A 15560-nucleotide genomic window follows, 5' to 3' on the forward strand; every position below is an offset into this window, starting at 1 on the left:
AGCACTGCACTAGAGTGTCAGCCTAGACTATTGTAAAGTCCTGTCCCCGCAGTACAGATTCACACGAGGCACATACTGAAGTCAAGGTCACTCAGGACCTGCACCTTTATTACACAGCTCTCGAATGCCACACTTGCCTGAGACCTGTCCTTATATACCTGTCTGGGACAGGTATCCAGTGTCTCCTGCAAGTGCACCCTGGTGGTAAGGTAAGCTTGTGGTTACAGGTCATGTATAGCATGGTAAGATACAGTTATGTACAGTAGTGTGAGATACATGACATCACCCTCCCCCAAGGTCTTATTGTCTTTATAGGTTCAGTCTCTCAGGTGGTCTACGCTCTCGCGTGGAGCGTCTTAGTTGTGGTTCAGTTGTTTGCCTTGGTGTCTGTTTTTCTTTCGGTGTGATTGCTGATATCTCGCCTGGGCTGTCTGTTTCGTTCAGTGTGATTGTTGGTGTCTCGCCTGGGCTGTCTGTTGGGATTATCCTTTCCTCAGGTTGTTCCCTCTGTCTGTCCACCAGGTGTGGTGTGAGTTCCATATTGTAGTCTGCCTCTGGTTCAGCAGTGTTGTTGGTAAATCTACCTTTGACCAGGCCATTGTCCATTTGTACCACCTGTAGCCTGTTTCCTTCCTTGCCTGTTACTGTCCCTGCAAGCCATTTGGGACCCTTGCCATAGTTTAGCACAAACACTTTGTCCCCTATCTCATTCCACCTCCCCCTCGAATTTCAGTCATGGTACTCGGTTAGCCTACGACGCCTTGCCTCAACGATTTCATGCATGTCTGGGAGGATTAATGAGAGCCTTGTCTTTAAGGTCCATTTCATTAATAGTTGCGCGGGGGGAACTCCAGTCAATGAATGCGGACGAGATCTGTATGCCAGCAGCAGTCGCGACAGGTGGCCCTGCAGCGTGGAACCTTGGATTTTGAGCATGCCTTGTTTAATGATCTGCACTGCTCGCTCCGCCTGGCCGTTGGAGGCCGGTTTGAACGGTGCCGTCTTAATGTGATTTATGCCGTGGTCACTTATAAAATCTTGGAATTCTGCGCTGGTGAAGCACGGACCATTATCACTGACCAATATATCAGGAATGCCGTGCGTTGCGAACATGGTTCCAAGGCTCTTCACAGTGGTGGAGGTGGTGCTCGAGTTTAAAATGATGCATTCGATCCACTTAGAAAATGTATCTACAACTACGAGGAACATTTTGCCCATGAATGGGCCTGCATAGTCTATGTGCACCCGCGACTATGGTTTGGTGGGCCAGGGCCAGGGGCTCAGGGGAGCCTTCCTGGGGCCATTGCTGAGTTGGGCACAAATGGTGCACCGTCGGACGCAGAGCTCCAAGTCCGCGTCAATGCCAGGCCACCAGACGTGGGATCTGGTATGGCCTTCATGAGAACGATCCCCGGGTGCTCACGGTGGAGCTCGCGGACAAACGCCTCCCTGCCTTGCAGAGGCATAACTACTCGGCTGCCCCACATCAGGCAGTCTGTTTGTAGTGACAGCTCGTGCATGCGCCAATGGAAATGTTTGATCGCCTCGGGGCAGGCATCGCGAGCCTCTGCCCAGTCACCGGTTAAGACACATCTTTTTACCAGGGATAACGTGGGGTCGCTGGTCGTCCAGGCTCTGATTTGGCGAACCGTCATGGGCGAACCTGTGGACTCAAAGGCATTGATTGCCATAACTATCTCAACAGTCCTGTTTGTCAGACCCTTCCGTGGTCGTCAGGGGTAGCCTGCTGAGCGCGCCGGCACAATTGTCTGTGCCTGGTCTGTGTCTTATGGTGTAATCGTAAGACGCCAGCATGAGTGCCCACCGCTGAATGCGCGCCGAGGTGTTGGCGTTTATTGCCTTGCTCTCGGATAGTAGGGACGTGAGGGGTTTGTGGTCGGTTTCTAACGCGAACTTGGCCCCGAAAAGGTATTGGTGCATCTTTTTGACACCATACACGCACGCGAGCGCCTCCTTCTCCACCATTCCGTACCCGCGCTCCGCCCGCGAAAGTGACCTGGAGGCATAAGCTATGGGTTGTAATTTGCCCGCACTATTGACATGTTGTAAAACGCACCCGACCCCGTACGCTGACACATCGCATGTGAGAACTAGCTTTTTACCTGGATCAAAGAAAGCCAAAACACTGTTGGAACACAGAAGGTTGCGTGCTTTATTGAAGGCACGTTCCTGGACGTCCCCCCAAAACCAATCGCACCCCTTCCTGAGTAGCACGAGGCGAGGCTCCAGCAGCGTGCTTAAGTTCTGCATAAAGTTCCCAAAGTAATTGAGTAGCCCGAGAAAGGCGCGCAGTTCCGAGACATTCCGGGGCCTGGGTGCCAGGCGAATTGCTTCGGTTTTGGACTCTGTTGGGTGGATTCCATCAGCGGCAATCCTTCTGCCCAAAAATTCAACCTCAGGCGCGAGAAACAGGCACTTGGATTTCTTAACTCTTCGGCCTACCCGATCCAACCGCTTTAGTACTTCCTCCAAATTACGGAGATGGGAGTCGGTGTCCCTGCCCGTGATAAGTATGTCATCTTGAAATACAACCGTCCCCGGGATGGACTTGAGCAGACTCTCCATGTTGCGCTGGAATATAGCAGCTGCCGACCTGATGCCGAATGGGCATTGATTGTACATGAAAAGGCCTCGATGTGTGTTGATGATGGTGAGTAGCTTGGACTCGTCGATCAATTCTTGCGTCATATACGCAGATGTGAGATCTAGTTTTGAGAAAAGATTTCCTCCAGCCAATGTGGCAAATAGGTCCTCCGCTCTCGGCAGCGGGTATTGGTCCTGAAGGGAGACTCTGTTTATGGGAGATTTGTAATCCCCACAGATTCGTACGGATCCATCAGGCTTCATGACGGGGACGATGGGACTTGCCCAGTCGCTAAATTCCACGGGTGAGATAATGCCTTCCCGCAGAAGCCTGTCCAGTTCATGTTCAATCTTTTCCCTCATCACATAGGGTACAGCTCTGGCCTTGTGATGGACCGGTCTAGCATCCTGTGTGATGTAGATTTTGACTTTAGCCCCTTTGAAGGTGCCCACACCTGGCTGAAAGAGATGTTCAAAACGACTTAGAACTGTTGAGCAGGAGGTCTGTTCGTCTGACGACATGGCGGGAACATCATCCCATTTCCAGTTTAGTTTTGCCAGCCAGCTTCTCCCCAGCAGTGCTGGGAGATCTCCGGGGACAATCCACAGGGGAAGTCGGTTCACTGTCCCTTTGTGTGTGACTGAGAGCATGGCACTGCTGAGGACTGGGACGATTTCTTTGGTATATGTCCTTAGTTTGGTGTCGATCCTTGTGAGTTTTGGTCTGTCTCTTTTATGCCACAGTTGTTGAGCGCCCATGAGAAATTGACTCGCTCCCGATTCCAGCTCCATGTTGACGGGTATCCCGTTGAGTAGGACCCTCATCATTATTGGAGGCGTCCTGTTGTAGGAGCAGTGGCCATTGATTGTGTTGACCCGCTGTACCTCGGTGTCCCGGGTACTAGCCCCACCGTTTTCTGGTCCGCTTTCTGACCCGTCCGATTCATACACCAGCCGAGCTGCCGTTTTTCTGCACATACGAGCCAGATGCCTTGTATAGTCGCAGTTTCTGCAAACAGCATGCTGAAATCGACACCCCCTTGATGAGTGCCTTTCCCCACATCTCCAGCACAGACCGCTTCTATTGTTCCCAAAGAATGAGCTGCGTCTGGCTGATCTCTCTTGAGCTTCTCTCAGTCTGTAGTTGATTGCTCGCATTGTGGGTTGATGAGGTGTGAACGGCCGTTCATGTGGCCCTTGATGGCTTCTGGCGCCACTGTCTGCTGTTGAGGGCCTGCTCTCCTGCCTTTGTCTATGTGTGGGGGTAGCAGCTTGTTTCACGCTGTGAACCCCTTGTTCCGATGTTTCGTTAGTTGTCGTACCCGCAGTGTAGATCAACCTCGTTTCTTCTTCTCCTGCCAGGAATGTCTGTGCAACCAGTGCTACTGCCTCTAGGGTCAGGTTCTTAGTCTCTATGAGCTTTCGGAATATGCCTGCGTGGCCTATTCCTTCAATAAAAAAGTCTCTCAGTACTTCTCTCCTTAGTTCATCGGAGAACTCACATAAGCTAGCCAACCTCCGAAATTCCGCCACAAAGTCGGGTATGCTCTGGCCCACACAGCGTCTGTAGTTGTGTCTGGCCATGTGTAGGCTGCTCGCTGGCTTCAGGTGGTCTCTCACCAGTGTGCTCAACTCCTCAAACGACTTGCTTGCTGGTTTCCCGGATGCCAGCAGGTCCTCCATTAAGGCGTATGTTTTCAAGCCACATCTGGTCAAGGGATGGGCTCTTCTCTTGTCTGCCTTATCATCGCCTAACCAGTCTTTGGTTACAAAGCTTTGCTGGAGCCTTTCTATAAAGTCCTCCCAATTATCTCCAGCATTGTATTTTTCATCTGAGCCGCCGTTCGCCATTCTGTGGATTCTGTGAACCCGTAACTCGTCGCCACTGTAAAGTCCTGTCCCTGCAGTACAGATTCACATGAGGCACATACTGAAGTCAAGGTCACTCAGGACCTGCACCTTTATTACACAGCTCTCGAATGCCACACTTGCCTGAGACCTGTCCTTATATACCAGTCTGGGACAGGTATCCAGTGTCTCCTGCAAGTGCACCCCTGGTGGTAAGGTAAGCTTGTGGTTACAGGTCATGTATAGCATGGTAAGATACAGTTATGTACAGTAGTGTGAGATACATGACAACTATGTGCTCAAGTCTCTGGAATGGGGCTTGAACCCCCAACCTTTTGGCTCAGAGGCAATGGGTGCTGCCCACTGAGCCACAGCAGACACTACAGAGTGATAGCGAGCTGATGGTGAGTTATCAGAGACAAAATGTTCATCATCCCTCCCTTTGGTCTCTCTAATCTCTCCTGTCTTCCTCCCTATCACAGACCTTCCCTTTTGTTCTTTCCTCCCCTCCCCCTTTCAGTGCTCCTTAAGAACCTGTTCTTTTCGAACATTCGTCAGTTCTGATGAAGGGTCGTCGACCCGAAACATCAACTCGGTTTCTCTCTCCATGGATGCTGCCTGAGATTTCCAGCATCTTCTAGTTTTTATTTCATATTTCCAACAGTATTTTGCTTTTGTTATAAGCGAGTAAATCGCTCAGTAACCACAACGAAGGCACTTACCCGTCTGTTTGAGAAGTTCGGGCTTGTGGATTGCAATGTGACTTGCAGTGACGAGGTAAGGTGTGCTGAATCCCAGCGCCTTCACCAGACTGATTAAATCCTCCCAGTGTAGGGAGCCTGCGAGCCCTTCTCCTGCCAACAACAAGATAAAGTCCTTGAGAACGGTCAGTCCTGTTCTAGCGAGCTTCAGATCCCCGAGCATCCAATAGGGTTACACTGACCCAATGTTGCCATTAATTCTGTTTTTGCACGGGGCCCCTTTAACTGGTGGCGCGGCCCATTCAAATTTCCGCGCGTGCGCGGTTCGTGCCATGTGAAAGCTGGTGAGCGCCCTGCGCGGGACCTCCAGATCGCTGTGCACGGCCGCGCAGCTTAGCGGGAACAATGCCGCACTGATCAACAATTTTCCGGAGCGCGGCATCTCGTCACGTGCCCCGTTTGTTCGATTGTTTCTCCTCACTCTTCGGCTCGAAAAATGTCAACGCTGCCAATTGCCGGAGATGCGAGACGGTAACAGGGCGGTGAGGGGTAACCGGGGCGGCAGGGGGCAACTGGGCCGGAAGGGGGCAACTGGGGCGGAAGGGGGCAACTGGGGCGGAAGGGGGCAACTGGGGCGGAAGGGGGGCAACCGGGGCAGCTGGGGGCAACTAGGGCGGCAGGGGGCAACCGGGGCAGCTGGGGCCTTGGCCAACGGTAGGACCAACAGTCCGTCTCCTTAACCAATGGGATTTAAGGATTGAGAAAGAAACAGAGCAAGGGCTGAGAAGGAAACAGGATGAATTAGAGTCAAATCAGGTAGAGAGAGAAATAAAGAGTGGGAAAGAAAGATTGGATTAAAAGAGAGAGAAAAACGTGATAGAAAAGTAAGAAAAAAATGTAAACATTTCACATTTTTAAAACCTCTAGCAACAATTTAATACCGGCAGGAATGAGATTCCACACTTTCAATTGTTCCCTTTCTGGGACGGAGAGGTTGAGTGGCATTGCAGGAACATAAATCTCCTCATTAATGGGCAGTGTGCAAATGCAGCAATTTCTTGCTACTCGGGGAAGTTGAGAGAAACCTCCCGTTTTTGTGAGGCTAACAGCAATGTGCGGCGATTCGCAACTCACGCCGTATCTCTTTTCCGCCACAAATTGCTGTCGAGATGAAAACGTGGCGTTAATTTCCCAGCAATCTCTGGGCCATTCCCTCACAGAGGGGATGGCCAATGGAAACAGGAATTACTCTGCGACAGCTCGCTGCCGTTTACACTGAATAAATGCCGGTGTTTGGAATTGGCAATCGGCTCGGTTCAGTTGAATGACTCTACCCAGCCGAAGGGGCTGTGCCGTGTACTGTACTACAAGTGACACTGCAAGAGACACTTGAAGGTTTGGAATACAGCTGTAAAATAAATTCTACAATCGCAATGGAAGAGGACTTGCTCTATTTCCATATTGCTCACCCCCAAATTAGACCTTGGGGGTGACCAATATGGAAATAGAGCAAGGCGGTTAAATTGCTTACTTGGGCAGTATAATAACATCAGTAAATGAAAGACTATGTAAATGACCAATTTTTAGCTTTTCACGCTGTTTCCTTGAGGGGTTCTGCTAGACTCCCACCGGAGTCACTGCAAGAGAACAGTAGAACCCTTGTGGAATTTTGGCTAGTGCTTAACTATACATATGGTCAGCATCACTGTACTGATGTGATCGTGGCCCAGGAGAGGCGTGAGTTCATGTTCCAGAAGAGGCGAGGGCCCAGGGGCAGTCCACACTGCAATATGTGTGCGCACTAGGTCCGTGCAGCAGAGCAGGTCTCTAGTCGTCCTGGTTAACCCTTGCCACGGGACCAAGACCTAGCTCTGTCAAGCCCGTGTGGTGGCTGGTGTGCAACGGTCACCGCACGTTAAAAAAATCCACACACAGGCATCTTCCACCCTTCAACATGTAGTTCAGGACCTGGAATATCAGGTCCTTCATTGAAACACCTGTGAACTCATCCCTTTTCGGCATGGAAGCAAGTCATCCTCGATACGAGGGACCGCCTATGATGATGATGACAAACAGTGGGGTGCAAGAGCTCCAGAGAGAAAGAACAGTTACCCCAAAGCACCGGATCCTTCTTCAGCTCTTCATCCAGGGCCTGACTGGCATACATGTCGCTGAAATACATCTCTCCACCTTCCTGCAATGGACAAAATATTCCCCAGGATTTACTCTTCATCTTACAGGCACTGGCCAGCAGTATACGAAGTGGGTTAATTTATACTGATTTCTTTCATTTCTGGATATCCACCAAAAATTATTTCTTGGATGTGGGCGTCGCAGTGCCCATATTGCCCATCCCTAATTGCCCCTTGAGAAGGTGGTGGTGAGTCACCTTCTTGAACCGCTACAGTCCGTGTGATGAAGGTGCTCCCACAGTGCTGTTAGGGAGGGAGTTCCAGGATTGTGACCCAGTACACTGATATATATTCCCTGCTACATGCGTTCCTGTCAGAAGGCTGTCATGGGTTTAGATAAAGAGGGATGGGAGGAGGCTCATGTGGAACAACACTGGCATGGACCCGATGGGCTGAATGGCCTGCTGTTGAAAGGATGAACAGGTTGGGTCTCTTTTCTCTTGAAAAGAGAAGGCTGAGGAGTGACCTAATAGAGGTCTTTAAAATTATGAAAGGTTTTGATAGAGTGGATACAGAGAGTGTTTCCACTTGTGGGGAAGAACATAACTAGAGGCCATCGATATAAGATAGTCACCAAGAAATCCAATAGGGAATTCAGAAGAAACTTCTTTACCCAGAGAGTGGTGAGAATGTGGAACTGGCTACCACAGAGAGTGGTTGAGGCGAATAGTATCGATGCATTTAAGGGGAGGGTCGATAAGCATATGAGGGAGAAGGGAATGGAGGATTATGCTGATGGAGTTCGATGAGGAAAGGCAGGAGGATGCGCGAGTGGAGTATAAACGCCGGCATGGACTGGTTGGGCCGAATGGCCTGTTTCTGTGCTGTATATGTGTGTGTGTAATTCTGTGCTGTAAATACTTTGTAAGGCTGGAAAGATCAGTTTCAGTTTTGTTTTCAGTGAAATGAAACACAACGACAGTTATCTGAAGAGGAGATTCTGTAGACGTCACAAACTAGCTTTGTTTGCAGAGCCTTGAGAGCTCCCACAGGTCTCTCGGCAGTGAGATATTTACGGACATGTTTCAACTGTCAGGTTGAGAAGCTATGACTTTAGATGGTGACTCCTCTGAGAACACGTGTCACGTGACCACAGGAGGGCCGGTGTTCCATGTAACTGTCTCCAGTTGAATGACTACATCGACAGTTTAGCCAAGGTGGGGACTTGGGGAATTAATCTTGTTCATACCTGTACTGAAGTTACGCCAGCAGGTCAGAGGCTGGGTATTCTTCTGCAAGAGTCTCACCTCCTGACTCCCCAAAGTCTTTACACCATCTACAAGGCACAAGTCAGGAGAGTGATGGAATACTCCCCACTTGCCTGGATGAGTGCAGCTCCAACAACACTCAAGCAGCTCAACACCATCCAGGGCAAAGCAGCCCGCTTGATTGGCAGCCCATCCACCAACTTCAACATTCACTCCCTCCACCACTGGCGCACCGTGGCTGCAGTGTGCACCATCTACAAGATGCACTGCAGCAACTCGCCAAGGCTTCTTCGGCAACACCTCTCAAACCCGCGACCTCTACCACCTAGAAGGACAAGGGCAGCAGGCGCATGGGAGCACCACCACCTCCACGTTCCCCTCCAAGTCACACACCATCCTGACTTGGAAATATATCGGCCGTTCCTTCAGCATCACTGGGTCAAAATCCTGGAACTCCCTCCCTAACAGCACTGTGGGAGCACCTTCACCACACGGACTGCAGCGGTTCAAGAAGGCGACTCACCACCACCTTCTCAAGGGTAATTAGGGATGGGCAATAAATGTTAGCCTTGCCAGCGATGCCCACATCCAATGGACGAATTAAAAAAAAGCTGATTGGATGAGGTAATACTTTGAAACGTAACTCGAGTGAAAGAAAGGTATAAGAGAGCTAGAATAGATACTTCAGAATTCGACAAGAACTTGCATTTATATAGCGCTTTTCACGCCCTCACGGCATCCCAAAGTGCTTCTCAACCAATGAGGCACTTTTGAAGTGTAGTCACAGTTGCTATATAGGAACCGCGGCAGCCAACTTGCGCACAGCAAGCTCCCACACACAGCAATGTGATAATGAACAGACAAGGCCTGATCACTCATTAACCCTTGGAGAACCGTAATGCGGTGAATTGTACCATAACTTGTACCATGTATATGTGTAATTATTAATAATAGTTATTATTGTGTGCTTAAATGCCTTTGAGCCCTCTTATCTTGAGGAATTACTTTTTATTTTATTTGTTCACGGGATATGAGTGCTGCCGGTAAACTAGCATTTATTGCCCATCCCTAATTTCCCTTGAGTGGCTCCCTTGGCCATTTCAGGGGGCAGTTAAGAGTCAGCCACATTGTTGTGGGTCTGGAGTCACATATAGGCCAGACCGGGTAAGAGCGGCAGATTTCCTTCCCGAAAGGACATTAGTGAACCAGATGGGTTTATACAATAATCCGGTAGTTTCATGGTCACCATTACTGACACTAGTTTTTTAATCCCACATTTATTTATTCCCCAGCTGACGTGGTGGGATTTGAACTCATGTCACATGGATTATTCGTCCGGGCTCCTTGTTACTAGGCCTTTAACATTACCACTATGTTACCAGTCCCTGCTACCTATAAACTTATACGTAAGAACATCCGTTCTCTGACAAGCAGCTCGCTGGTAAACTGTCCAAGTAGCCACGTGTGATGCTGTGTGTGACGCAGGCTATTTGACCATAGAGGGCGGCGCCTCACAGCTGAGCTTGATTCTGCCCAACCAAACGTTCTTCCAGCTGGCTCACAACGCTGATTATTACCCTCCCTTGTCACAACACTATGAAGGCCAATCGTAGCCACCCCATTGTCAGCCACTCTTCCCTAGGCACGGAAGTTCAATGTGGTGGGAAGGCTTGCGTGCTCTGAGATCTATACTGGCGGGAATTTGACTCGTGGTAGGGCCACCCCCAAGCCAGATAGGTTAAAAAGTTGGATCCAGAGGGAGTGCAACGAAGGTTCACCAGACTGATTCCTGGGATGAGAGGGTTGTCCTATGAGGAGAGATTGAGTAGAATGGGCCCATGCCCTCTGGCGTTTAGAAGAATGAGAGGTGATCTCATTGAAACGTATGAAATTCTTAGAGGGCTTGACAGGGGAGACGCTGAGAAGTTGTTTCCCCCTGGCTGGAGAGTCTAGAACCAGGGGCATAGTCCCAGGATAAAAGATCGGCCATTTAGGACTGAGATGAGGAGGAATTTCTTCACTCAGAGGGTGGTGAGTCTTTGGAATTCTCTTCCCAAAAGGGCTGTGGATGTTGAGTCATTGAGTATATTCAAGACTGAGATCAATAGAATTTTGAGCACTAAGGGAATCAAGAGATATGGAGATCGGGGAGGGAGAGTGGAATTGATTAGAAGATCAGCCATGATCTTATTGAATGGCGGTACGGGCTCGAGGGGACAAATAGCCGACTCCTGCTCCTAATTCTTATGTTCTAGATTAAAGGCAGTGCACCTAAAGGGGGCCATGAGTCAGGCTAACGACCCGTCCACGTAAAAATGCTTTCCATTGCAGAAACCAACCCAGAGACAAGGTGAGTCTGTTATAGACTTGCAAATGTAACCATCAGCTGTGGAGAGCCATAATCTGCTGGTTGTAAGTAGCGTAGCCAACACTCCGGGAATTAAAGATTAATCTTCTGGACACTGCTGCAACCAAACCCAGGAGAAAGATCATCTTCTTTGGACACTTTTGTTTATTGGGTGTAAAAATATTCAAGATGGTAAAAAAAAGCTGTTTGACCGGGGGTTGTTGGGGGTTGGAGGTGGGAGGTCATGTGATGAAACCTCCAGGAATACACCCAGCCAAAGTTGGCAACTCTGATCTGAGTCAAATACCTTGCTCCAGACCGGGATCTGTGGAAAAAAACGGGTCGTCTCATTGTCACTAGGCACAGGAGACTCGACCTATCTGTCACTGAGGCTGGGATCAGGGATTAAACCTGGGATCTTCCTGTTCACTGTGGGTGGGCGGTCTAAAGAACCCTCTTTAATATTATTATAACTGTGCTTTAAGTGTCCTTTCTCTCTATCGCTGGTCTCTCTGATTGATCTTACTCACAACCTTGACCCCTACCTACAGTTTCCTTCTGCCTCACATGTTAACCATGGTCAAGATGGCAGGTGGCCATCGACACTGAGCGAAGGACCAACTGATATTGATGCTGGGAGGATGGCCAACTATGATTGATGCTGAGAGGATGGCCAAGCATGATTGATGCTGGTAGGATGGTCAACCATGACTGACGCTGGGAGGATGGTCAACCATGATTGACGTTGGGAAGATGGCCAACCATGATTGACGCTGGGAGGATGGTCAACCATGATTAATGCTGGGAGGATTGCCAACCATAATTGACGCGGGGATGATGGTCAAACCTGATTGTTGCCGGAGGATAGCCAACGATGATTGACATTAGGAGGAACACAGGAGCAGCTGTTGAGGGCAAATCTCCTCCACCCAACTCCCTCCACCCACCCTGCCACCCCTCTCATGTCTCTCTCCTTGCTTAAATGTTAGCTGTGGCTCAGTGGGTAGCACACTTGTCTCTGAGTCAGAAGGTTGTGGGTTCAAGTCCCACTCCAGGGACTTGAGCATATAAAACTAGGCTGACACTCCAGTGTAATGCAGAGGGAACGCTGCACTGTGGGAGGTGCCATCTTTCAAATGCGATGTTAAACTGAAGTCCCATCTGCTCTCTCAGGTGTATGTAAAAGATCCCATGGCACTATTTCGAAAGAAGAGCAGGGGAGTTGTCACCTGTATCCTGGCCAATATTTATCCCTCAATCAACATAACCAAAACAGAATACCTGGTCATTATCACATTGCTGTATGCGGGAGCTTGCTGTGCGCAAATTGCCTGCTGTGTTTCCTGAATGACCAACAGCGACTACACTCAAAAAGTACTTCATTTTCTGTACAGCACTTTGGGATGTCCGGTGGTCATGAAAGGCGCCATAGAAATGCAAATCTTTCTTTTTTTTTTTCTGTCTAACTCCCAATCTTAGCTTGCGATCAGTCCTGGGGCCACGGAGGTGGAGAGCTGGAAAGAAAACTCAGCCACGGTTCCTCCTCCTGATTATTTAGAAGCAGGTATTATAGATTATGTGCGAGGACATTGCCTGGACACTGCATGGTGCTCCCACCGGCGAGTGATTTCACCAACGAGGCAGGCAATCGAGTGCCAGAGAGATGATGGGTTCTGTTATATATGCAGACTATAGATATACTCTCTGTGTAGTCATTGTATAGTTGCATAAGATGGAGACTTGTTACCTGATGTACTTCAATAAGGTTTACACTGTGTATATATTATGCTGGCACCACTAGAGAGTGCAACTGGTGGAGACCTGAGGGGTTTCCTGCCCCTGTGGCAGAGGCTGTTTACCAGAGGGCACTGCGGTGGGAGACCTGAAGGTCACCTGCATAGGTGCGCAGGGCCCACCATGCTTGTGCCTCACTCTGGAGTTATGAATAAAGAACCAAGGTCACTATAGTCTGAGTACAACACATTGCCTCATGGAGTCTGTGGTGTATGTAGCACACAAATCACTGACTCCACACGGTCTGGTGTAAATCTAACTGCTGTGACCTTCGTCCTTTATTGTTCAGCTCCAGAGTGCCTCTCAGGTGTGGTGGTCAGTCTTATATAGCACCTGTTGCAGGTACTGCCAGGGTTTCCCACCACAGCGCCCTCTGTGGTGTGGCATAGTGCTTACATTACATTTAAGGTACTGGTATGATACACACATCATTACATAACAGAGTCATTTTTTGATAAGTGCATTAGATAAATTTATAAGTGCATTGCAGACATAACAGGTTCAGTATGGCGGTGGGGTTTGCACACGTTCAGCTCTGACGTGCCACCACCCCTCACCACACGAGGCAGTTAATGAACTAAACCTTAATTGAGCACAGTACCAACCTTAAGGACCCGATAGGCCTCCTCAAAGACAGCCCTTTTATCTGGGCACAAGCAGATGACGCAGTTCGAGCTGGAAAGAAATACGAGCGAAGATATTAAAAAGTTAAACATACACTTGGTTGGCTCAGAGAAAGAGACCATTCAGCCCCTCGAGCCTATTCCATCACCCAATTAGATCATGGCTGATCTGCGTCTAGACTCCATTTACCCACCGTTGCTCCGTATCCTTTGACAACCTTACCCAATTAAAAACTCTACCGATCTCAGTCTCGAAAACTCCAATTGACCCGCTGCATCCACACCCTTTTGGAAAGAGAATTCCCGATTCCCACTACGCTTTGTGTGCAGAAATGCTTCTTGCTTTCCCTCCTGAATGGTCTGCTTGTAATTTTAAGATTGGCTGGAAATCCCGGCCTCCCTGGGTTCTTACAGAGTGTATACGGAGTGTGTACGGAGTGCGTACGGAGTGTGTACGGAATGTGTACAGGATGTGCACGGAGTGTGCACGGAATGTGTACGGAGTGTGTACAGGGTGTTTTCGGGGTGTGTACGGAATGTGCACGGACAGTGTACGGAATGTGTACGGGGTGTGCACGGAGTGTGCACGGAGTGTGTACGGGATGTGCTACAGAATGTGTACGGGATGTGTACGGAGTGTGTACGGAGAGTGTACGGAGAGTGTACGGAGTGTGCACGGAGTGTGTACGGAGCGTGCTACGGAATGTGTACGGGATGTGTACGGGGTGTGTACGGGATGTGCACGGAAAGTGTACGGGATGTGTACGGAGTGTGTACGGAGAGTGTAGGGAGAGTGTACGGAGTGTGCACGGAGTGTGTACGGAGCGTGTATGGGATGTGTACGGGGTGTGTACGGAGTGTGTACGGAATGTGTACGGAGTGTGTACGGAGTGTGCATGGAGTGTGTACGGAGTATGTACGGAATGTGTACGGGATGTGTACAGGGTGTGTACGGAGTGTGTACGGAATGTGTACGGGGTGTGTACGGGATGTGTACAGGGTGTGTACGGGGTGTGTACGGAGTGTGTACAGAGAGTGTACGGAGTGTGCACGGAGTGTGTACGGAGTGTGCTACGGAATGTGTACGGGGTGTGTACGGAGTGTGTACGGAATGTGTACGGAGAATGTACGGAGTGTGCACGGAGCGTGTACAGAGTGTGTACGGACCCGGGAAGGCATCGCAAAGGCTGGTTTTCAGCGCACAATGTGCATGTGCTGAAAACGGGTTTTTCCGACATATCAAGCTGGAGCTCGACAGATCCTCTGCATCTCGGGAGCGAGGACATTTGCAAGGGCAAGATTGCGGGATTTACCCATCTCTTGCCCAGCAAATGTCCTCAAAACCCTCGCGCCTGATAAAAGCAGGAGCACAGCCTACCGTTACAGGCGTAAGAGTTTTAAAACACACAAAATTATAATAAAATTAAATTAATAAAACACATTTTACTGCTAAAAATCCTGCCCACTAAGGTAAGTTTATTTTTAACCCGAATTACAAAACTAAAAAAAAAAATCGGGAAAATATATTTTTTTTCTAAGACATTTATTAACTTTAATTTCACTTAATTTTAATTATGTGAGGTGTATTTTATTTTTTATTATAGTGTTTAATGGTTTTTTTGTCTCATTAATAGCAATGAGAACTGGTAGATACGGAGTTCCCGTTGCTACTAATGAGAAAGCTGTGGAATACTGTACCTGATTGGCTGAGCAGTCACATGTGACTGCACCTTCTGCCTGGGAACCTGGAGGACGGGAGCACGCTTCACAGCGCGGGAAGAGAAGGTCCTCCCACCGGAATCCCACGCTCCTCCCGGACCACCAGGTAAATTGGTAGAAATGTTTCAGGTCGGAGGCAATTGCCCGCGGGAAGCCTCCGACCGCAATTTCTGGGCCATTATGTCCCTTTCTTCTTGATTCCCCGACATAGTGCCTTTCACAACCACCAGATAGTTTGCAGCCAATGAAGTACTTTTTGAAGTGTAGTCACTGTTGTAATGTAGGAAACGCAGCAGCCAATTTGCGCAAAGCAAGCTCCCACAAACAGCAATGTGATAATGAGCAGATAATCTGTTTTAGTGATGTTGATTCAGGGATGAATATTGGCTAGGACACTGGAGAGAACTCCCCTGCTCTTCTTTGAAATATTGCTACGGGAGCTTTTACATTCACCTGAGAAGGCAGATGGGCCTCAGTTTAACGTCTCATTCAAAAGACGGCACCTCCAAAGGTGCAGCACTCCC

General features: G+C 49.2%; 1 protein-coding gene across 1 annotated transcript in view; it reads right to left on the minus strand.

Annotated features, from left to right (window-relative positions):
* The window catches only part of LOC139275692 (arsenite methyltransferase), a 109722-nt gene that overhangs the window by 31139 nt on the left and 63023 nt on the right, over window positions 1-15560 (minus strand). Inside the window, exons 5-7 of the mRNA XM_070892867.1 lie at window positions 13300-13369; window positions 7266-7347; window positions 5175-5306 (exon numbers count right to left, since the gene is read on the minus strand). Of these exons, the coding sequence (XP_070748968.1) occupies window positions 5175-5306; window positions 7266-7347; window positions 13300-13369 (284 nt within the window). The remainder of the gene's footprint in view (window positions 1-5174; window positions 5307-7265; window positions 7348-13299; window positions 13370-15560) is intronic.

Source organism: Pristiophorus japonicus, chromosome 11, assembly GCF_044704955.1.
Source record: "Pristiophorus japonicus isolate sPriJap1 chromosome 11, sPriJap1.hap1, whole genome shotgun sequence".
Taxonomy (NCBI): Eukaryota; Metazoa; Chordata; class Chondrichthyes; family Pristiophoridae; genus Pristiophorus; species Pristiophorus japonicus.